We start from the raw sequence: 25226 nt of genomic DNA on the forward strand, positions 1-25226 counted from the left end.
TTTATGGTTCAATTTACTCGCTATTGTAAACTAAAGAGAGTTTTAAAATGTTGTAATATAGCCAAAAGTGTATCGAAACATGTTATTATATATGCTCTTTTAATTATGTAACGTCCAAACTTATGCTACTAAACATGCATGTACTACGACGGGTAGCAAAGATAATATGCAGCACAAAAAATATAACGTGTTCAGTTAATTGATTAGGTTAATATGTGGAGTAAAAAGATTAAATAAAAAAGAACTACAAAGAAAGTTTATAAAAAAAATAATTAAAGTAATTTAAAACAAATCAAAAAGAAATTATAATAAAAAAATAAAAGTCAACTGTAAGTGGCAATATGGTAATTTAGAAAGATGACATTTCTGGTAGTTTAGAAACATGCCATTTTATAGAATTTGAAGTCAGTTTAATTCTGATGAATCATACACCAAACATACGGAATATCAAAACCAAATGACTGTTCACAAAAAAAAAAAAAAAACAAAAAAAAACCGGGTATGTACGTATTACGAAATATTTCTTTGTACCAAACCCAGCATGTTGTTTCGAAAGATTGATTTTCAAATTAGAATATCAATTTCGTTTTTGCAACTATACTAGCTTTAAAATTATTTTGTCAAACTTGTCGACTAATAAATAGTATATTAAAAATATTCTTTGAAAATTGATGTGAACGTGCCCGATTAACATGTGAGCTATGCTATATGTTCAAGAGTTTGACTTTAATTATTAGGTGTATTTGTTTTTAGGAAAATTGGAATTTAATAATCCAAACTATTAGGTATTTGTCAATATTAATTCCAACTAACAATGTAACTAGTGGCAATCCTAACTTTGAACACCGTCACCACCAACCAACCACCAAGCACCACTAACCAATTCTGACGATGGTTTAGGGTTCCTGAGACCTCAGTAATCAGGGATTTTTACTAGAGAAAAGTTCTTAAAGGTCTTATCTAAGGTTACGATCACACGAAAATGTTGAGTTTTCTTGAAAAATGTGAGTTTACCAGCCAATAATGTTTTTTCGGCAACCTGCAACTAACGGCATTAGAAGTCTGTTAGTCATGGACCTCTTCGAACATTATATGCTAAAAGGTGGGATCTTTATCGGCCAATTCGATAATTGGGACCGGTAGCGACCAATAGATAATTGGGATTAATAAAAACCAATGCACCTAATTATTAACAAGCATATTTACACATACCCCCTGCTTGTGGTGCGCGCATATAATGCATATATGTGTGAACACTCGGGTGGGCAAAAGTGAAAGTACACTAATTTTGACGTTATTTTACTAATCTCGTGAAAATAATGTTAAAAGTGGCGGAAGGTTAACCAAGCATCATGTGGTGGCGTTGATAGCCAAAAGACAAGGGTACATGCACCAATCGGCTGGTGTCCCTATGGTTGAGTGTTATTTACCTTATGTCCAAGGCTTGATGCAAAACTACTATTGAACCGTGGGTCTCACTAGAAGCAGCCTCTCTATTCCTACGGGGTAGAGGTAAGGCTGTCTACATCTTACCCTCCTCAGATCCTACCATAGCTTTGCTATTGGTGGGATTTACTGAGTACGATGATGATGATGATGAATTACACCTACGTGCATACTAAAAAGGATAGTTAATAACTAGTTATCTTACCGACGCTGGTGTTGTTTGTTTCTGCTATATGCGGTGAATGCAATTAGTGTGTTTGAGCTTTGTGGCGAACTAAAAAAAATTAATAAACTCATCAATACCCAAACATAGCAAACTAATATATTAAAAAGAAAAACTCACGTGTTGCGGAGGCGAACTGTCACACCCCGACCAATGAAGGCGGAAACTTCGAGGCGCGACATGATTGCTCATTGCACAATGACACTATAAAGTTACAATATTTAAACAACTGATTTAAATCCATATCATCATAAATAACACAACAATTGTTCATACAAAATGCCAAATAGATAGATAAACAAATAACTTGTTCTTTTATTTTCTAATATCCTAAAGCCAAGATAATAAGTTTCTTCAAGTAATCTAATCAAGCTAACATCAAACCTGTAACATTTGCATAAAATAGAGTTTGTCAACACGAAGGTTGGTGAGCAATTTCATAGTTTTGGACAATAAGTATATAGTATGAAATCCACAACTAGTATATGAAACAATAAATAATAGCAACAATTTAGATAATAAAACCGTCAATAAGAATACATTGACGACAATAATGAAATCGTCAATAAGAATACATTGACGACACCTTTCTATATGGGGATACCATATATACTCGGAATTAACGTATGATCATACTTTGATGAGGCTACCCACCTTAGCATTCAAGAGGCTACCCGCCTTAGCATTCAAGAATTTGCACATAATCATGTAAAGCATATAACACCAAATCGAGCATTTATTTAAGTAAACATATACAATACGTGTTGTGGTTTAAGACTCAAGTATAAATCATTTGAATTTGAATAAGTATGCAATGCCACCCCCAAAACGAAAGATGGAAAACGGGGGATGAAAAAGTACTCACATTAACAAGTAACTTGAAAGATAGTGTCGTGAATAATCGGAGAGATCGGTTTAACGAGCAAGACCTATATTAAACGGGTCTTGTGTTAGTAGGTAGTCTTGGAAGGGTTTAAAATAAAATATATGACAAATAAAGTAAATAAATAAAGTTTAGGATTTAAAATGTAACTATTTGAGAAATTAAAGAAACGAGTTTTGTAAAATAAGTTTACTCGAAACCGGGTCTCGGTATTCTATTCATTAGTTTTTTTCTTTTTTTACTCAACCTATGTTAAGTAATAATGTGGGTTAAAATGCAATATTGCAAAACCCTTGGTTATAAGAATACCAAAACGAGGTTTAAACGAGTGTTCGGGTTTGTCGGTTCGAGACTTGATAATTGACCAAGCTCACAGTTAACTTCCCAAAATAATAAATGTTATGAGATAACTCAATAAAATCAAAATAGACTTAACCAAGTATGTAGTTCTATTGTGAAGAACCTTAACGTTCGTTAAGCGAGTATACAACCTTATCGGTTCGAACTTGTTATAAGATCAAGTTGGTTACCGACATGCCAAGTATGTTTAGAAATTAACTAAAATTGATTTAAAATATAATCTTGAAGAAAAATATGAGTTTTGGTGGCTAAAAACACACTTGTGTGTCTTAAGCGAGTGAACTCGGTTTAGTTCGGTTTTTGGTTCGGTCCTTGACTCGGAATAAGACCGAGGATGGTTACCACATACCCAATTACCATGGAACTTGTAAAATAACTTATAAATAATAATACTCAAGTTTTACATTCAAAAAGTTAACAATAAAGCTTTTAAACAAAAGTTCGGTTTTTGGTTCGGTCTTTGACTCGGAATAAGACCGAGGATGGTTACCACATACCCAATTACCATGGAAATTGTAAAATAACTTATAAATAATAATACTCAAGTTTTACATTCAAAAAGTTAACAATAATGCTTTTAAACAAAAGTTTGGTTTTTGGTTCGGTTCTCAACTCGGGATGAAACCGAGGCTAGTCACCACATACCCAATACCATGGAACTTGACAAATATGAACAATAAACTAAAATATGTAGAAATTAAGCAAGTATAACAAGTTATATGGTTAGATTTGTTAAATATATAAACAAGGACTACAAAGTCCTCCATGTAACCTTGCCTTACTAGCCCGACATTTCAACCGGCCGAGACCGGAGAAATGAAAGACCGAAGGTAAACAAGGAGTGTATATTATATATATGTTGTAACATCAAGCTTTAAGTATTGAGAAGTTAGTTAAAATGAAAGATTAGCTTATGAAGAACAACCTTAGAATTCAAGAATTTGAGAGAGAAATGAAGAAATGAGCAAGCACAAATGAAGAAGATGGGTGTGTATATATAGGGTAAGTTGAATGGGTCTTTCATAAAGGGTGTTTCATGAAAATGGGTTGGTTATAGACCCAAGAAAGCACAAACTACAAATGGGTCATTCAAGTCTCCATTTTGGTAGTTTTAGTCCCTGGAGTTCGTTTTGAGCGTTTTCGGGGAATTTTAAGAACCGAAAAGGGTGTTTTTTTTTATCCAACAACTATAAAACAAATATTTAACATACAATTCATCATTTTGATAATATCGAAAGGTTCGGGATACAGAACGGGTCGGGTTTACATTAAGAATACAAGTATAAAATAACCCGAAATTGACAAATGTCACAGTATCCCCTACTTTAGGAAATTTCGTCCCGAAATTAAGATGATGTAAATAAATATGGATATTTCTCCTTCATCGAGTCTTCTCGTTCCCATGTAAACTCCGCACCACGCCGTGATTCCCATCGAACTTTAACTAACTTAATGCGACTTCGCTTGGTTTTCTTTTCATTGCGGTCCATGATTTCAACGGGTCGTTCAACCATAGTCATTGATTCATTGACTTGTACTTCGTCGAGAGATATATGGAGACTACCTTCGGCTAAGCACTTCTTGAGATTTGAAACATGAAAGGTCGGATGAACACCGGTGAAAAAAAACCGCACTTTGTAACAGTGAACTGAAGCGAATACGGTTAGTATCGACGGCATTGGCACTAAATCGTAAACATAGAATTTAACAAAAAAACAATAATTAAAAAAAACAAATAAAATTGACCAATTTGGTGCTGCCCCGTGGTCCAATCACGTTATAGACTTATAGCGGTACCAAGCCATGCAATTTAATCTATAGTAACAATGATGAAATTAAAGTCTTTTAGTTTACTTAACAAGGGATTATATTTTATTCTAGAAAGGAACATGTAAGATTTTCAAGTAACAGGTTAGGTTCTATGCGTTATTTTTTGTAACACACTTAGGTACTAACAACAACGATCGTTAACACTTAACTGAAAAGACCCTCAAATGCCTAACATGCGATAGTATTTTCGTCACTCCCTACTTAAACAGCCCATATAAAAATGATCATGGTGCAGGCAGTCACAATAAACACAAATTCATGGACAAATGCTGGACATGCAGCAAATCAAATATATGATATTCTTTACATGATGGGGCGAGATGATATTGATGTTGGTGTAGGTGGTGAAGGTGGAATACTTGAAGATGGTTCAATACAACAAGATGTTGGTGGATATCTTCCTATTATTGACCAGGTATATTATTATAAGATGATCAACATACTTGTACATATTTCACATAGTAGTTGTTTAGACGAATGATATGAATTCGACGTTTATTTACAAACAGGGAAGAGGAACTACCGGACCTTGTAGATATAGACAATCTTTTCCAGTCGGAGGTGGAGGAAGATTAGACATCGATACAAATATGGGTTTCCGAAGAAGCTTTCTTCCACAGGTATATCCACGATTTCGTAGTTGTTTGACGACATCAGTTATAGCTCTCAAACATATATTTTCAGTTACGATTTTTCCAGCCATCAAGTTTCTTATAAAACATCTCACTAGAAAAATATATTTAGTGACCAGACTGGCGGTACTAAAGGGGGGACCACTGACCAAGGTCCACTGACCTTGACCCTGGCCCCCCTCGGCTTTTACAACTATCATTTTTTTCCAGAGTAGTTGAAATAAATGTATAAAAGTTTTAAAATTATTATTTTGCGTCATTTCTTTAATTTACATTTTAGGGAAACCGGAGATACTCCCCTCTTCGACAACCGACTGCTCAACAAGTACTGATCAAGACGATATCCGAAGGGCCAGTTACTGTTATAATAACAGGAGCACACACAAATTTGGCCATTTTTCTTATGACAAACCCGAGTCTAAATAAAAATATTGATCACATTTACATCATGGGTGGTGGTGTGAGGTCCAAGAACCCAACAGGCTGCTGTCCCAAAAATGCAAGCTCATCTTGCCAGCCTCAACAGTGTGGTGACCGCGGTAACATGTTTACAACCTTTAGAAGTAACCCGTATGCTGAATTCAACTTCTATCTTGACCCTTTTGCTGCATATCAGGTAACCAGACAATCTAAATTAGTAAAATTATTATATATTTGAATTCTTTAAAACTTACTCTTGTTTTCAGGTTATTCATTCGAGGATTCCTATCACCCTCGTCCCATTAGACGCGACGAATACTATTCCCATTACGCAAGAGTTCTTTACGGCATTAGAGAAAGATCAACATACATATGAGGCACAATATGTTTTAAGTCACTGAAGATGGCTCATGATACTTGGTTTGATGATCAATTCTTTACGGTATGTTGTAGACTTTAATCAACATTTATGTTCTTTAATTATAATCGGTGTTGATCATTTGATAGTTTAATGATCTTTATCTTTGAACAGAGTTATTTCATGTGGGATTCATTTACTGCGGGTGTTGCAGCATCGTTTATGCATAACACACATAAGGAAAATGAGTTTGCAGAAATGGAATACATGAACATTACTGTGATTACGTCGAACGAACCTTATGGGATATCTGATGGCTCGAATGCGTTCTTTGATGACCGCAATAAGATTCCCAAATTTAACTTGCAGAGAAATGGAGTTCATAGCGGTCATGTTCAAACAGGTATTCAAGATCCATTTTGCCTTCGCGAGAATGCAACGGGGATATGTAAGGTAACTTAATTCAGTTATATGCATAATATGTAATAGTATTAGTTATTTAGTTGCCTACCAATTATTTCTAGATAAATTTTGTTTTGATGTTTTCTTTCAACTACATAGGATGGTTATACAGAAGAAGTCATCGGACCTGGACCAGGTTCAGTGCGTGTACGCGTAGCAACAAGAGCAAAGCCAAATCGCGACAAATCAAGCACCTTGGATAGAGAATATTTTGTAAACTTTCTTGATGTATGTTGATAAAAAAAAATATGAAGCCAATATTGTGATTTACCATTGAATTACATAAGACATAAGACGCTAATACAAGTTTAATTTGCTACGATTTTAGGTATTAAATCGACCCCTACATAAAGGCCGATTCAACTTTACAACCGAATTCCCTCATTACAAAGAAGTTCTTCACAAACCAAATTTCAAAGGGGAAAAACTTGGGAAAATTGTTGTGTTTGATATGGATATGAGCGCGGGTGATTTCTTGGCGCTCTTTTATCTACTCAAAGTGCCAGTTGAAGAAATTTATCTCAAGGTAACACACGAGTTCTTTATCGTTCAAGTTTTGTGAAGATGGTAACTACGTCGTCTATGGCCCGTTTACTTATAAATGAGTTAAACATGTCAAACAGTTTAAAAGAACAGACATCAATCGTTGTTTTAATATATAACATGCGAAATCATTTGCATATAAAAATTTGATTTTTTATTACAATAATGATCTGTTATCAGAATAGGTTTGTATAATTATTTCAAAAGAATAAACTAAAAGTGTTTGTTTTTCAACATGTACCTACTTTTGGGTTGATACACAACACATATAGTAACCTTAGGTGCTCACTCTCCAAAACTATTGCCGTTTTAGCCCAAACCAATATCAAGTTTCATCTTGTTATTTACTTTATTATAGGCTATACTAGTAACCGGAAGTGGTTGGGCGGATGCTGCAACAATAGACGTGGTATATGACTTGTTGCATATGATGGGTCGTGATGATATCGTTGTAGGTTTGGGCAATGTGTTTGGTGTGAATCAGTCGTATCCGAATAACCCAATCGTTGGCGATTGCAAGTATTCACAAGCTATACCGCACGGAAGTGGGGGGCGTTTGGATTCTGATACGTTATTTGGTCTTGCGCGTGATCTACCAAGGAGCCCAAGAAGGTACACACATCCTACTTCCTACGATAAGGCCGAAAATTTTGAAATAAAAGCTTAGATATATTCACTAGTTGAGTTATGTTAATACATTAAAAGGTGAAGAAATATGATGTTCTATACACAATTAAATATGTCAAATTTATAAGTTGTGACAACTAAGGAGAATTCCAAATCGTTATGTATTATTCCATCGACAATAGAAATACCGAGTCATAATAATTAATAAGGATGATGAACGCTTCATAGTTAAGTTTACTTGAGTGTGAGCAAGCCATGATAAGCGGCTTGTGGTAAGTTTCCACACGGGCAACTAAAGCACTTTATGAGCTTCTTGCGGGCAAAATGGATTATTTACAGAATTAAACTCGTTCCTTGGTTCGGTAATTTGCAGGTATACGGCGGAGAATTCAGTTGAATATGGAGCTCCTCGTGACACCGATTTCCCTCAACTTAGACAACCATTAGCACTGGAAGTTTGGAGATCTTTAGTAAAATCTATCGATGATGGATCAAAAATTACAATCTTGACTAACGGGCCGTTAACAAATTTAGCAAACATCTTGCTTTCGGAGAGTAATGCTAGCTCAATCATTCAGGTTACCAATCCGGTTCATCTTCATATATTTTGTATTAATTTCAATGTAATATTAATGCAATATGTTATTACAGGAAGTGTTTGTTCTAGGAGGACATATAAACTTCAAGAATATCCAAGAAAAAGGGAATGTGATCAATATCCCTTCAAACAAGTATGCAGAACTAAACATGTTTCTCGACCCTCTGGCTGCAAAGATGGTATTCGATTCATCACTCGACATCACACTCATTCCTCTTCACGCGCAACGTAAAGTCCAAGCATTTCCAGAGATCATGAAAAGGTTGCAATCAAAGAAGATGACACCCGAGGCTGTTTTCACTCAACGCTTGTTGATGAGGCTTCAACGCTTACATCAAAGAAATCACTTGTATCGACATGTGGTATGCAATCCAAACACTACCGTGCATTTGAACATTGTTTTGACACAAACTCTAAGCATCATGTTACAAAGTTAATATATTTCAGGACATGTTTGTGAGTGAGATTCTAGGAGCCATTATCCTCGCGGGTGATCATAAGGTTCTAAATTCAACTTTTGAAAGCAAGCATTTGAAGGTGTATGCAGAAGGACAGTTAAATAGAGATGGAGAAGTAATTGTTGACACACAGAAAAAGAAAGAATTTAAAGTATTGCAGGGCTTTAATGATGTGTCATGTTACAATATTTTTTCAAACCATCTTCTTCGGCGAAAACAATCTGCGGTGATAGGAAGCTTTGCTGAGCAAAAACGGCTATGGAGTTCACCGTAGAAGATTATTGCCTGTGTAGAAGATATAGAAAAAAAAAAGTTAAATCATTTAAAAGGTTATGATCATTGATCAACTTTTACACTTGCAAAATTGATGGATTTGTATTTGTTCACAGAAAAAAAAAGAGTAATGTGAAAAGTGTATAACTTATTTATAGACTATATCATTTTCTGGTAGTTAACTATTTTTTGGCGGGAGATGTATTTATTAACAACTAGTAAATTTCAATTGTGTGTTGTCATGAAAAAGTGTTCATCTACGAGAAATTTATTGCTTATGTTGATATCACCATTGAACCGCCTAAACATATCGTTCTTATTGATAGCACTTCCCCTCCTAACCCGAGTTATCTAAATTGGCATGAAACTGACCAACAAATGTACATTCTTCTTCATATTTCACTGGGTGAAGAAAGCCATGGTTGAGGATTTTTGTATCAAAACCGCTCGCGCTGGTTTTGGTGTGCGTTAATGACTCCGTGGAATGCAATTAGCACTTACGCGAGTGGTTAAGACAACTTCAAAAGAAGATGCTTTGGTTGCAAAGATGGCATTAGACTCATCTGTCAAATGATCACACTAATCCATTTTTGCAAGTGTTCTTATATACGGTATATCTTTGAAGTTATTTTACTCTGAATGAATGTTACTCAACATATGATTATGGCTTCTAGATTGATCAAAAGGATGTTGAAATGGAATGCGATATATAAGAACCGGAGAAGAGGCCAAATACTTTTCATCTTAGGACAACTTTTTTTACTAGACCCCCAAACTTCATTGATTGGCTGTTACCTTTTAAACTTCAATCACATTGACCCGTTTCATCAATTCAAGAACATGATTGTTTCTTTATCCCATTGATTGACTGTTACTTTTTTTCTTATTATTCAGCATCAATTTAAGTGCTTGAAAATGGTTTCTACTTACTAACACCATATTAGTTTCTTTCCAATTGAACATGGATTGTTGGTTGTGTGTAGTGTGGCGGGGGGGTGATGCATTGCCCTTTATCGGAAAAACAATTTAATTGTGATCGAGATTAGGAGTTTAGGACTTGATCACCCCTTAGCATTTTGATGAGCGATTTGTATATGTATAGTTGGTTCACGCAATTCCAAAAACATAGAAATGTTGCAAGCAAAGAACATGACACAGCATCTGGTCTTACTCAACATAAATCGATGAGGCCTTGTCACTTACATCGAAAGCAATATTTGTATAAGCATGCCACAATAATACCTGTATAAACTGTTAGAACATCCACAACAAGCTCTATCTCCCTAGGTCCGGATCTACGTGGCGGAGGGCAAACTCGAGAAAAGCCAAGTCCATCATTGTGGAGAGAGGTCTTTGAGAGGAAAGTTTGCTCCTACAAACTTGAAACAAACCTTAAGTGTCACATTCCTGTTAGGATTAGTGAAGGCCTTTGGGCCGGGCTTGTTGGTTGACAATTAGAAGACTAAAGGGGCGGCCCATTTAATTATGGAGGATGGCCAGTTGGAATTTTCTTGGTCCCTACTCCATTAAACCTAATTATTATCTGTATATATACATAGTCATGTATTGTAATCTTTGTACCGTGCTTAATAAAAATACCCTAGTTGCAGCCTGTGGACATAGGTCGCCTTGACCGAACCATGTAAAAATCTCGTGTCTCTTATTTATTGCTTTCGTTTGTGCGTGTGTGATCATGTTTTCGCTGCGTACCAACTCTGTTTAATATCTAATAAGTGGTATCAGAGCTGAAGGTTCGTTACACATACGGGTGCACTGAGACGGAAGCAACAATATCTTCCGTTCATAAGTTGTATAGGGTTTAGCTATTGAACCGTCGTTGCCGTCGAGGAGAATACCACGTGTTACAATCGTGTTTGATGACTGTTAATCAAAGAAGAAGCAGTTTCGCCTGCCTCTTGTTGCCGGATTAAAATTGATAGCCGCTCAACGGAAACTATCGTCTACAACCTCTGTTTCAACCGTCGATCAGGAGAAATCAAGTTTACTCGTTTCTTGTTTCTGGTTGTTTTGGGTTGTTTTGACTGAGGTTGGGTGTTCAAGATTCAGTTTGGTATTCGGGTTTGGTTTGATTGTGTGGTTCGGGTATTCGTTGACAGGAGTTTCGGGTGTAAGAGAGGACATCGGTTTTTTTTTTGTTAGAGTTTTGTTTATTGGTTTTTTTATCTGTTTTCTCGTTTGCGATGTCTGAAGACGGGAAGGTTCGAATCGAAAAGTTTAACGGGACTGATTTTGCATTGTGGAAAATGCAAATAGAGGCGTTACTTGGGGAACATGATTTGGATATTGTATTGGAGGAAAAGCCGGATAATATGGATAAAGCCGAAGAAGCAATTTGGAACTCAAAGGACAAGAAGGCCAGAGGTAAAATTACATTGGCTTTGACGAGGGGTGTTGCTTTTAATATCATGAAAGAAACCACGGCTCGTGGTATGATGACAGCTCTGTCAAATATGTATGAAAAACTGTCTGCAGCCAATAAAGTGTTCTTGATGAGGGAATTGTTTATGACAAGGATGCACGAGGGAAGTTCAGTCACGGGTCACATTTATGATTTCAACTCAATTATGTCCAGGTTAGCTTCTGTGGGCATGAAGTTGGATAATGAGACTCAAGCTATTATATTGTTATCTTCTTTGCCTGAGAGTTGAAAGGAACTGTAACGACCATTACTAGTTCTGCGGGGGCCGATGGTTTGACATTTGAGGGGGTCCGAGACATTGTGTTGGGTGAAGACGTTCGCCGGAAAAGCACGAGTGGTGGAACATCTTCTGATATGTTTTATGCAAACAGGGGAAGGGAAAATAACAGGAGCGGTGGGAGTCGAGGGAGGAGTTCGTCTAGAACTCGGAAAAATATGAAGTGCTGGAGGTGTAATGAAGTTGGACATGTTAAGAGTGATTGTCCAAATAGATTACAAGGAAAGGCTGCTGAGGTGTACACTGCTGCACAGGTTAATGAAGGCGTCAGTGATGACGAGGCATTATTTTGTAGTGTTGATAGCATGGTGGACTCTTGGGTCATGGATTCCGGATCTTCGTTTCACGCTACGCACAGCAGGGAGACGACGGTGAATCTAAAGGTTGGTAACTTTGGGAAGGTACGTATTGCTAATGGTGATGTTCTTAATGTTACGGGCATGGGGGGCGTTAATTTGGTAACTCCATTGGGAACCGTTTGGAACTTGAAGAATGTAATAGGGTTATTCCATTGTTGAAGAGAAGGCTTATCTCTGTTAGTCAACTGGATGAACTAGGCATGGAAGTAAAGTTCGGTGGAGGTAAATGGAAGGTAACTAAAGGTAGTCTGGTTATTGCTACGGAAACAGGTGTGGTTCATTATACATGGTGGAAGTGCCTATTGAGGGAAGTATGACCGTCCCTCAAAACAAAGTCGGGTTCGCTGAGTCGAAGGGGCAAAATAAGGTTCAATTTGAAAGAGTGGAGCCTTGTGCCAAGGTGATTCAAGCTGAGCGGGGTCGTAGGTCTAAAACAGGTAAGGGGTTTGGTGATAGTGGGAGTGCGGGTTGTGTTCCGGAAACAGTTACAAAACAACATTGGGATTTGAAGACCACTATTCGATTGATAAAATCCCTCCTGGGGAACTCTTGCTAAAAGAGGAGAGTGGTGATAGTTCTCGGGTTATCTCTGGAACTGATGGATCGTGTGTATCAGTTGAGATGGAGGACAGATCAGTTTTGGCTGATGAATTGGAGCTCGGTGGAGCTCAACTGGCCCTTCTGGTACTTGATGTTGAAGGGGGTCGCTGCAACTAGGGGGTAAGTCTTAGCTTGTTTATGGGAACTGGAAGCTTGGAAGACTTGGTAATAAAGATTACTGACATTACTGACGACTGGGTTGCTTTGTACTTGAATGGCGGGCTGGAGTTTATCGCAAGGCCTTCAAATGGGAGATTGTTAGGATTAGTGAAGGCCTTTGGGCCGCGCTTATTGGTTGACAATTAGAAGACTAAAGGGGCGGCCCATTTAATTATGGAGGATTGCCCATTAGAGTTTTCTTGGTCCCTACTTCATTAAACTTAATTATTATCTATATATATACATAGTCATGTATTGTAATCTTTGTATCGTGCTTAATAAAAATACCCTAGTTGCAGCCCGTAGACGTAGGTCACCTTGACCGAACCACGTAAAAATATCGTGTCTCTTATTTATCGCTTTCGTTTGTGCGTGTGTGTTCGTGTTTCCGCTGCGTACCGACTCTGTTTAATACCTAAAAATTGCTGCTCTCTCTATCTCACATATATACACACACATTATATGTATATAACTTTAATATTTTTTTAATAGGTTCGTAGAGGTTTGTTATGAAAAAAGTAAGGTTTTTGGGAAAATTTGAAATCGGATGTGCTAATGATGTGACGGTTTGTGAAGGTTCGTTGTTGTGGATGCTATTAAATACGTGGTTTGATATTTCATACTTAATTAAATTTCATATCAATTTAAATGAAACATTCTTATATCAATAATGAATTAATCATGTTGAAAGGAGAAATTTGTTAAATGAGATATTTTTACTGTTTGATAATATAATTTTTACAAAAACATTTAGTACATTAACATTTACAAAATACAAAAGAAAAGACAATAGGGTTTGGTGGGTCATTACTTGCTGTGACCATTTACCCAACCCATATGACATGTCCATCCTGCCTCCTCACAACATGTTACACAAGCTTCCCCATGTTAATATTTTGGCGTACATTGCATGATACATTATTGGGATGAATTGTAGGTGTCATAATCAGTGATTAGAAAATTCGAATTTTGACTTTGAATTTAAGCATTTGAAGGTCTATGCAAAAGGACAGTTATTTAACAAGTTGTTCAGAGCATTAGTGGAATTATGTGATGATCATATTACGACATTTTTTTGCAAATCAACATCTACGGAATAATTGACTATGATAGGAAACTTTGGTGAGGAAAAAGATTGTGGGTATACCGACGTAGAATAGAATGATGTATATCATGTGTTTTTGACTAAATACAGTATCAAATCAATGAAAACATCATTTTGTAATTCCTTGTTAATTTGATTGATTAAAAACTTCTAACCAGAGGAAACTTAATAAATACTGATTATGTTGGTCATTTTGACGTAAAATTTAGCTTTTTATAGACGGATGAATCTACGACTTTTATGTCAATAAAAAATTATAACTAATAATACATCAACACATGTAATACCATGGGTGATGGAACTTGCCACAATTTGTGTCAATTCGTGTATTTTTATTGAATGCAGTCAGTTCTAGGAGCATGTCCAACAACAATTTGTGTCAATGACGTAAACTTGATAAACGTCGTGTATTTTTATTGAATGTAATCAATTCTATGAGCATATCCAACAACAATTTGTGTCAATGACGTAAACTTGATAAACGTCGCGTATTTTTATTGAATGTAATCAATTCTAGGAGCATATCCAACGGCTATTGTTAGATAGCACTAAAAAAATTGTGATGACGTAAACTAGATAAGCAATTTAGCTTTATATACTTTTAAAATTCAAATCCATCATTTCTATTTTAAAACATTTATTTATTTAATGAGTTATTTAATATTTTTTCGAAAATACTTATTATGGTGTGCACTTGTAGATACCATGCTGGTTCACAAATCTCAACTCACAAGTGGTAACAATGTTTGTTGGTTCACAGACTTCCTTGTCTAAATGTTTGTATTGAAGAATTAAGACAGATTGAGAGAATATAAACCTTACATAAAATAGCATAAGTAACCTGATTCAAATAATAATGTAACCACAATCAAATTAAAATAAAATCAACCAAGTAACAAGTTTCGTTAAAAAAAATTCCAATCAACCAAGAAATGACAAGTTTCATCTAAACATCAAGAAAACAATCAATCAAAACAAGTTTGATCAATATAATCAATCTAAACACTCAAATAAAAGAATCAATCTACACATTCAAATTTAACTATCAAATGACCAATCTAAACATTCAAGTTTAACATTAACGTGGAAATAACATGTGTCACACCCTCAAATTTCGACTAACGAAGTTTTACCACGAGGCGTGTGACATACCAGAAACTAGCTCATTCGTCAAATTAAAATATTCAAAACATTTATTTAAGTCTCATTCAAACACGAGAAAACAAAATCCAAACCAAACAATTTAAAAGTGTTGCGGAAGCTTTAAAGTAAATAAACCATGTGTTTCAACACGCACAACCCATCATATGTAAACAATGTGAAATAAAAGTTCACGCGATAAATGTGAATCCTGACATATGCAATGCAATCTGCTCCTTATCACATCTAGCAACCTGGGCAAGTATAAATACTCATGGGTCATCACGAGGTTGGTGAGTTCATAAGTTGTAATAAAAAATAGTATATATAATACATCTAGTATACGTAGTATAAATAGTGTGTGTATAAGTAGATTTAGCATTTTTGAAATATACCAGGGTAGCTAACCCATTTACAAACTACTAGATGTTTGAACCGAAGCTGACTGTCTGAATGCCTTCTTACTAGGTCTTTAACAAAACAGCGGCGCATGTATGTTAGGACAATTTACACCCGTCTGACCGCCAGTCGAGTTTTAGCAGGTGGGGTTTGTCAAACCCAGTAGTATTACTTAAATTTCCCCGCGATCCCATCCTAACGGTTCAAGGTATGTAAGGACTTTGAGTGATATCTGGTATACACTTGTGATATATAAGAAACTACATAAATAAAAAACAAGTCGTTGCGTTTTCCTCCAGAAAACCAGTATATAAGTATGTCCATGTTTTCTCCCCGAAAACAAGTAAGAAAAATGTTTTGTGTATTCAATCCAGAAAACAAGGAAAATGCATTAACTCACCTAATGACGCGCATAATAGACTTTTCTCAAACCAAATGAATGCGCTTGACTCGTTAATTGTTACCAATTAATGTTAGGAATTGTGAGAATTACTCAAGAACACCATCAATTGCAATAATCAAGATTGAATTGAAGGGTTTGTGATTGAATCGAAGGGTTTGCAATACTCACCTTATTGTTAGGAATGTTCGGGATTTTTGTTTTAATCGTATTTAATTTCATATTCACAAGAATAGTCCTTGTTTAAATAAGTTTTGACTCAAACAAACATTTTTAATTCCAACTTGAGTTATAACGAATCATTATAACTAAAATACTAACCCAGGTCTATAAATATAAAGCCTTGCTGATACTTTTATTAAAACTATTTTATAAAAGGTGAGAACGTACAAATTACGCGCAATTGGTCGGAATTTCAAACAACAAGCTACGAAATAAACAAATAATCATTTAGCATGTAATTTCACATAGATAATATTAAAAACATATGCTTGAAGTGTTATTTTTATATAATAACTAATAGCACGTTAAGCGAGCATAATGCACTGGATCGTGTAACACACAAAATCATATAGCACATAACATTTATATCTGAATTATTTTAACATATCTAATTCGACATTAATCACCAACGCACACTGACGGACTCATGTGTGTGACTCGTGTAAGTGTTATGCATGACGTGTAAGATAACGAAGTTTGGGTTAACGGTGCTAACGTGAACATGCGGGGTGTCACAGCATGCGTAAATACGTGATGTTTAGGGGCTACCCAAACTTCTGGATGGGCTGAAAAGGGGTGCTTGACAAGGAGACAGTCAAAAAGTTTGAAGAAACAACCCTCTTATAGGTTACCAACAATGTATGGGGGTCCTTTGATCTCGTCATCATTCAAAATCAAAATAGATCTAGCATTTTCACCGTTTCAATTATACACATTGTATATAAAAATTTCATGGGTACCGCGGCACATATTCACCCCCTCCCCCCCCCAAACCACCCCAAATGTCTATCCATGCTTTTGAATTGCCTTAGTATTCTTGTTTGTTCCAAAGAAGTTATATTGATTTACACACCTTTATAACAATATAAACACTTTAAATACCAGAAAATAAGCATTATTATGAATTTATGATATACTTAACTACTATTTATAATTTTTCAGATACAAAATTATACAAACAAATCATAACAATTAATGTTTCTTATCTCCTCATTCTCATTTGTTCTCATAAAAAACTAATTTTAAATAGAAAACTAAAACATAAATATTTGTATATTTGTCTTAATTGTAATACAAAGATAGTTATCCAACATATATATATATATATAGGTAAGGCTAAAATAAAAACCCATTTGAGTTGTGAAAAAAACATCGTTTTTTTTGTTACATGAAATATATGTTGTAACTTTTAATACAAAATATCGAAACATCAAAAAAAAATGTTTTGCTATTTTTTAACATTTTTTTACTAATTTTTATATATGTTTTCAGGAGAGAGAAAAAATTATATTTATATTTACATTTTTTATTCACTTTAATTGTGGATCACAAGATTTAAACATTATTCTTATATGTTGTTATTGGTTCCAAAAAAAAAAAACAACTTGCCAGTAACCTCGTCGATATAGTGCACATGTGTAATAGTGTGCATTGCATATATGCAAAAGCGTTTGTATTGCATATAATACAACACTATTGCACATATTTGATACACACTATTGTATATATGCAATACAAGACTAATACACACATCGAATACACATTAGTACGTATGTGTAATACAACATTAACGCACATGTGCATTACATCGACTTTTATTTTATTATTATTATTTTTTCTATATATACAACACTACTACACATATACAATACACAAATATTGAATATATGCAATAAAACACTATTAAACTCAAAAATACATAGTAATACACATGTGTAATACAACGGTATTGCACAGTAATACGTATGTGCATTACATCGGGTTTTTTTTATATTTTTCGAGTGAAATATAAGAATAATGGCTAAAACAGAATTTTGAAAATATTTTTTTATTTTTAATTAAAAATAATTCTTTAGGAGTTTTTAGAAGTTTTTAAATTTTCTCTCTAAAGGTGAGTTTTCTCTTGATCATCTTCCTGTATATATATATATATATATATATATATATATATATGTATGTATGTATGTATGTATGTATGTATGTATGTATGTATGTATGTATGTATGTATGTATAGAATTGCACTATGTAATTCTCGTAGTTTTTTATTTAAAATTATTTTTTATTGAGTGTGCCTATAAATCAAATAAAATGTAATATTATTATTTTTCGATCTAATACAATAATTGTTTATCATACGTTAGGTACGAGACTACCAACACCCTTGATTTTCAAAAAACACGCGAACCCTAAAATCACAAACACGCGAATTGTTCATCGTCCTCTACCCCAACAATTCCATCCACCGTCACCGTCCAACGATCCGTCCCCCATCGTGAGATAATCACCATCGCTTTTGTTCACATGTTTGTTTTAGCAATTGTATTTGATAAGAATTGAAAATTGAAGCCAACTGATCAATTAAACTTTGAAATTGATCCAGTTAATCATCAATTTGAATCTTCAATCGATTAATTTTGACTTTGAGCATAGTTGGGTTCAACCCTGAACGTTCTTTCTTTACACATTGCACGTAATTAGGCCTAGAGTTCAAATTGAGCGTATTTGTGTTGTTAACCTTAAGCATAATTCACGTACCTAAGCATAATTCAAATTGAGCGTTATATGCAACAAAATGAAAAGGTAAGGATCAAGATCAAGGGTGACTAGTACTATTTGTATGAGCCTCTAGTCTTCCCCTTAATTTATTTATATTCCCCAAAATTTCATCTCATATCTTTTTTCAATCATCACAAATTTCTCTAATCAAATCCCTAATTCTAATTCTAATTCAATCTGCACAGCACAGGTAATAATAATAATAATAACAATCATTCATCCATCTTCTCTCTATATCTTCAATTTCATCACAAAACAACAACAAATCGTTTATTTATTTTTTTCAGAACTAAAACCCTAAATTACGTCCGTATCGAATAAGCTTTACGTATTTCGTTAAATTCAACTGATTTCTGCAGTTCCGTTTGCAGGTTTGGATTATTGGAAACTGATTGATGAGAAAATGAGTAATCGGACGAGTACGCGTAACAAAAACAAGCGGCAGCGATCGGATAATAATGCTGAACTTATTAATGATCTGTACAGGTGCTTTCACTTTCATTGAATCTGTTTACATGCTTGTAGCGTGCTAATTGCTTGATTATTGAACTGCATTTTCTGCATTTTGTGTTTGTTTTGAATATGGCAAACCTAGGGTTTTTTTTGGGGAAAAATTGGTACAAAATGATTATTATTATTATTATTATTATTATTATTATTATTATTATTATTGTGACATGTAGTTGACAGTCACCGTTTTCTGTTGGTCTATAGACACAAAATATAAACTTTAAGCTTTTGATGTCGGTTATCTAAAGAATATTAAACTTTAAGCTTTTGATTTATACGAGTGATTTGAGTTTTATTCAATGTGTTTTCATACTTGTAGTGTGCTAATGGTTTCATTATTGAACTGCATTTTGTGTTTCTTTTGTAACACAAAATGATTATTATTATTATTGTTATTGTGACGTATAGTTAACAATCACTGTTGTTTGTTGGTCTATAGACACAAAATGACATATAGACTGTTGTTTGTTGGTCTAGAGACACAAAATATAAACTTTAAGCTTTTGATTTATACAGGGGATTTGAGTTTTATTCAATGTGTTTTCATGCTTCTAGTGTGCTAATGGTTTCATTATTGAACTGTATTTTGTGTTTTTCTGAATCTGACAAACCTAGGGTTTCTTTTGTGATACAAAATGATTATGATTATTATTGTTATTGTGACATATTGTTAACAATCACTGTTGTTTGTTGGTCTATAGACACAAAATATTAACTTTAAGCTTTTGATGTCCGTTATATATTATAATTCTGGGCATTCTAGACTAGATGGATTTTATCTAAAGAATATATATATTTTAAAGAGTTCAAGGCGAAGCTGAGATAACTTATTCTACAAATGTAACAACTATAATAACTGCTAGTTGAAGTATTACTACGAAGTTTGGCGGTTATTCTTGTTTTCTTTGCCAAAAAGTTTGCACTAAAATTGTTCTTGTTTTTGTGTAAATTGATCTGGTATTCTACGGTTATATGTAGAATCTACACAAAACTTAATTGAAGTTTGATTGTGTTTTGGAGAGAGTATTCCTTTCCAGTTATGCTTCATTCGATTGCTATAGACATGTTAACAGTATATGAATTATACACTTTTGTTGTTTGTTATATATTTTTGGACCCTAGTAACTTGAGAATTTTAAGCTCAGATGGATTTAATTTCAAGTATATCTATTTTTATCTAAAGAGTTTAATGTAAAACTGAGATAACTTTTAAGTACTGCAATCTGCTATTTGAAGTGTTAATATGAAGTTTTGCGGTTATCTGATTTTTTATATGCTAAGTTTTAAACTTTTTCTTTTTTGCTAGGAAAATTCACTTGTCTGGTGCAGTGTCAAAGGACGAAATAAGGCAGCTATATATGTATGAGAAGCCGGTTTGTTTTCCAGGCTGTAGAGTGAACACTAAAGATAACCTTAACTGTTTTTGTGGGCTGATTCCAACACTAAATGGTAACCGGAAATCTGGATTATGGCAAAAGACTTCTGAAATTGTTTCCTCACTGGGCGCTGATCCTTCTAAGGATACCCGTGATTCGCTTGACACACCAGCTGGATTAACAAATCTTGGAGCCACATGTTATGCAAACAGCATACTCCAGTTTTTATACATGAATAAGTCTTTCAGAGAAGGTGTATTGTCTGTTGAGCCAGAGGTATTGGAACAACAGCCTGTTTTGGATAAAATCGCTCGGCTTTTTGCACAGCTTCATGCTAGTAAAATGGCTTTCGTTGATTCAGCTCCTTTTATTGAAGCACTGGCTTTAGATAATGGTATTCAGCAAGATAGTCATGAGTTTCTTACGTTGCTTTTTTCATTGCTTGAACAATGTTTGAGTTGCTCAAAAGTTTCTAAGGCCAGAACTGTTGTTCAAGATCTCTTTCGTGGAGGTGTGTCCCATGTGACCAAGTAAGCTACTTCTAATATGATTTGTATTATTATGGTAATCAATTGATGAGCTGCTGTGAGTGATGATTTATCTCTTTTTGTTACTTGTTGGGTGACCTAGGTGTTCAAAATGTGGGAACCAATCAGAAGCCTCATCAAATGTTGAAGATTTTTATGGACTGGAACTTAATGTAAAGGGCTTAAAAGGTTTGGATGAAAGTTTAGATGATTACCTTTCTGTTGAAGAGCTTCAAGGAGATAATCAGTATTTCTGTAGTTCATGTGCAACTCGTGTAAATGCTACACGTAGTATTAAGCTGCAGTCACTGCCACCTGTCCTTATTTTCCAGCTCAAACGTTGTGTTTTCCTTCCTAATGTAAGTTCAAAAACACTTCCGATTTTAATTCGTCGATAGTTTATTGACACTTATAATCTTCACAGACTACAACAAAGAAGAAGATAAGTTCTGCATTCTCTTTTTCTGGACAAGTGAATATGGCAAGATGGTTATCTGAACAAAGTGGATCTGAAATGATATATGATTTATCAGCGGTTTTAATTCACAAGGGTGCTGCTGTTAACAGTGGCCATTATGTAGCTCATATTAAAGATCAAGATACAGGTTTATGGTGGGAATTTGATGATGAACTTGTTTCTGAATTGGGGCAACACCCTTTTGGTGGTGGTTCTTCTACTACACCTAGTAAACCTGCACAATCTGTGCCAGGTGGACAGTCTGGTCCGGTAGAACCTAAAAGTGTTGTAAATGGAAACCATACAGATGCTTCATCTTCTGAAACTAATAAACATGTACAAACATTCTCTTCAACTGATGCATATATGCTGATGTATTCTCTTAGGAATCAAACCAATGGTGATAGAAAATCTCAAATGGGATCTGGTGAACTTAAAGTAAATGGCGGTGCTTGTCTTCCACCTCATCTTTTGAAGGAAGTTGATGAGTTGAATAAGTCATATGAAGAATCTTGTCAACAGTACAATGCCAAGAAAGATGCCAAGCTGGCACTCATCAACGAAAGACGACTGGAGGTTAGATCAGTTATATCTGAAGCGCCTGTTCAGTCACCTACAGAGTCATTTAGGTGGATGTCTGTAGATTGGCTTCGCCAATGGGCAGATAACATCAGTCCTACGTGAGCTTCAAGTCTTATTTACATTTTCTTTCCCATTGGTTTTATGTTAAAATCCTATATTTTCTCATATGTGATGATGTTATATTTGTGCAGTGAAATTGACAACAAACCAATTCAATGTGTGCACGGGAAAGTACCAGTTTCAAAGATTACCTCTATGAAACGGCTATCAACCAAGGCTTGGAATACAATATCTTCCAAGGTACCTTATTATATATGTATAATAACTATTTTGCTAAAATAATTTGTTTTGATAACTGATTGTACTTTTATGAAATTTTGTAAATGAAGCATGGAGGTGGTCCAGCATTGGGTGAAGATGACTGCTGCATTGAGTGCCTTATGGAAACAGCACGTGCTACTGTAAGTGCAGATAGCTACAGAGACGGAAGGACATCAATGAGAGAACTTGCTGAGTCAGCACTTGCTGGGAAATGTCCTGATGGACAGTTATACTATGTTTCCAAGTCATGGTATGTTTTTAGTTATCTGTCGCATTCTTAGAGCTACCACTCAAGTTTACATTAAATTATAGGTTGGGTCAATGGGTACGGAGACGAAACATTGACTTACCATGTGAAGCTGATACTGGACCAACAGCATCAATCAGGTGTCCACATGGTTCACTTATGCCTGAACAAGCTCCAGGAGCCAGGCGGGCCCTAGTACCAGAGAATTTATGGCTTTTTATATATAAGTCCGCCAATGAAGTAAAACCAGATGATATGATTGGCTGTTCGGTTTTTCCTTATGACTCTGATGTATGCCCTCAATGCAGTGTTGAACTCACTGAAGTCACTTCCATGGAAGATACCCTCAGGTGGTTTATACTTTAAATTAAACATTCTGTTAAACAATTAGTGAATTAGTTTGACTTCATTGACTTTATCTGTCAACATGTAGGGACTTTAAGCTAAAACAGCGCCAATCTCATGAAAAATTAGCTCTTGGAAAAACCGTACCGCTTTTTTCTAATAACAAATACTACCTGCTACCTACTTCTTGGCTTTCAAAATGGCGGTCCCATGTTACAGCAGTTGGCAAGAATGCATCTTCTACTGAAGAACCAGAAAACCTGAATACTGTCATTGAATCACTGAAATGTGAACAGGTTTTTTATTCTTGCTCTTGATATACTTTGGGATATATTGTTTTATAGCTGTTTGTGGTTAGTTTTCATAAATTTTATAATCTAAAACAGCATTCAAGACTTCTTCATAGACCTCCTAGTCTTGTAAGGAAACGTGGTGTAATCCTCCAAAAGGCTCCCACTGTAAGTTCATATATTCCTTTTTATATATTTCATTTTGTAGCAACTAAAATTAATGATTTTTCAGGTAGACGAGTTGACAATTATTACCGAAAATGACTGGATATTATTCTGCAAAGACTGGAATGTTAACCAGGAAAAAGGCATACTAGCTGAAATTGATTTAAGCAATTCTGTTGAAGATAGTATGTTGGGGATGTCTGAAGATACGCCAATCACAGAGGAAAATGTTAACAATCTTGATGATGCAAATGGTGAGACAGAGTCACAGGGGCCCACAGTTAAAACATATCCAGAGGTATATTTAGTTTCTGAGACGAATAAAGAGTACTTTGTATGATAATTTTCTCATGTGGTGTTTGTAAGTTATTACAGGTGTGTGAAGATTGCATTGGTGAAAGAGAAAGCTGTGAATTAGTGAGGAAACTAAACTACTGTAACGAGGATATATGCATTTGTTTTGTTCGCGGGAAAGAGCCACCAAAATATATTCTTGAAGGATCTGGAAACATGGAGCCGACTAATCGACGAATCTCTAAACGTTCTAGAAGGACATCTTATGGGAACTCAGTAAACTTGAATGTTTCTGGAACTACAACTTTATATGAACTCAAGATGATGATTTGGCAATCTTTCGGGGTATGTTTATTTTCCAAATTTCTCTCCGAAATTAGGTTTAACAGAGTTGAGTTTTTGCAGATTGTTAAGGAAAACCAGATACTACACAAAGGTACGAAGATTGTTGATGGGGAGACTGCTACTCTTGCTGATGAGTGTATATTCCCGGGAGATGTGTTATGGGTGACCGATTCAGAGATCCATGAGAACCGTGACATTGCAGGTAAGAATAATATGATAGTAGTGCGAGTATATGTTTATTTGCTTATACACTTGTTTTTACTGTTTCGTGTTTTTCCAGATGAGCTTTCTGATACAAAAATGGAGGTGCAGCAATTGGAGGGAGGTTTTACGGGAACACTTTTGACATCAAATATAGGGACACAGGTTGTGTCTCAAGGATGCTACAATTAAGCAGGATCTTTTGAAATGTTATATGCTTCAAGTATTATTGTATATCGGAAGAGAAATCGACAAATTTTGGTAAATGTTTAGACCTAACATCACTTTTTTGGCTTATACTAATGAGATTTATCATAGAAGTCGTAATTTAACTCACGTTGGCTCATTTGTTTCAGAAGGATGCGAATCGAGTGTCGGTTATTGAAGATATTCACTATGCCTGTTTGTGCACATTATTAAAAGTTTGTAAAATACCGAGTTTGGAAAACTGTGTTTTTTGGTTATTTTGCTACCTGTAATGATCCATGTAACTGGCTTTATTTTGCTACAGACAGAGCTCTGCATATGATATGCCTATTAGTGGCTGAGCCGTGACAGTGGCATTGCCCGGTTTTTCATGTTTATGATTACATATTTACATGTGTTTGGTTATTTCTGCATACAAAAGTTGTAATAGGGATTGAAATTGTCGGTGGTTCTCCCGTTACAGGGTAACAAGCCAAAACGAGTAATTGTTTAGTGTAGGTTAAAACCATCAGTGGTTCTCCCTTACAAGTCAGGCTAGGCTCGTAGAGTCGTCTAACTGTATAAGTTGAGAGCTTCAGCCTTGAGCTC

At 35.1% G+C, this 25226-nt stretch overlaps 1 protein-coding gene and 1 pseudogene across 2 annotated transcripts; both read left to right on the forward strand.

Annotated features, from left to right (window-relative positions):
• Window positions 1–5282: 5282 nt before the first annotated feature.
• On the forward strand, window positions 5283–9114 carry LOC143575040 (nucleoside hydrolase 3-like; annotated as a pseudogene). The gene is made up of 10 exons (XR_013142701.1): window positions 5283–5362; window positions 5655–5990; window positions 6061–6236; window positions 6327–6605; window positions 6714–6842; window positions 6943–7140; window positions 7516–7769; window positions 8158–8362; window positions 8436–8744; window positions 8830–9114. The product of XR_013142701.1 is annotated as a nucleoside hydrolase 3-like (transcript).
• Window positions 9115–18944: 9830 nt separating this feature from the next.
• LOC143575032 (ubiquitin carboxyl-terminal hydrolase 26-like) lies at window positions 18945–24692 on the forward strand. Its single transcript, XM_077059498.1, has 14 exons — window positions 18945–18961; window positions 19143–19257; window positions 20588–21187; window positions 21288–21543; window positions 21609–22321; window positions 22415–22523; window positions 22613–22794; window positions 22857–23141; window positions 23225–23432; window positions 23523–23594; window positions 23659–23889; window positions 23967–24230; window positions 24291–24432; window positions 24511–24692. Exons 2-14 carry the CDS (start codon window positions 19175–19177, stop codon window positions 24621–24623), a joined length of 3258 nt encoding a protein of 1085 aa, XP_076915613.1. The 5' UTR covers window positions 18945–18961; window positions 19143–19174; the 3' UTR covers window positions 24624–24692.
• The last annotated feature ends 534 nt before the right edge of the window (window positions 24693–25226 follow it).

This window comes from Bidens hawaiensis, unplaced genomic scaffold, assembly GCF_021521415.1.
Source record: "Bidens hawaiensis isolate Kalapana, Puna unplaced genomic scaffold, B.hawaiensis_p1.1 tig00027287_1, whole genome shotgun sequence".
NCBI classification, from domain to species: domain Eukaryota; kingdom Viridiplantae; phylum Streptophyta; class Magnoliopsida; order Asterales; family Asteraceae; genus Bidens; species Bidens hawaiensis.

Coding starts and splice junctions, on each gene's coding strand:
- LOC143575032 (XM_077059498.1), top strand. CDS start 19,175: ATGAGTAATCGGACGAGTACGCGTAACAAAAACAAGCGGCAGCGATCG. Junction 22,524..22,612: donor GGAATACAATATCTTCCAAG/GTACCTTATTAT, acceptor TTGTAAATGAAG/CATGGAGGTGGTCCAGCATT. Junction 22,795..22,856: donor TACTATGTTTCCAAGTCATG/GTATGTTTTTAG, acceptor ATTAAATTATAG/GTTGGGTCAATGGGTACGGA.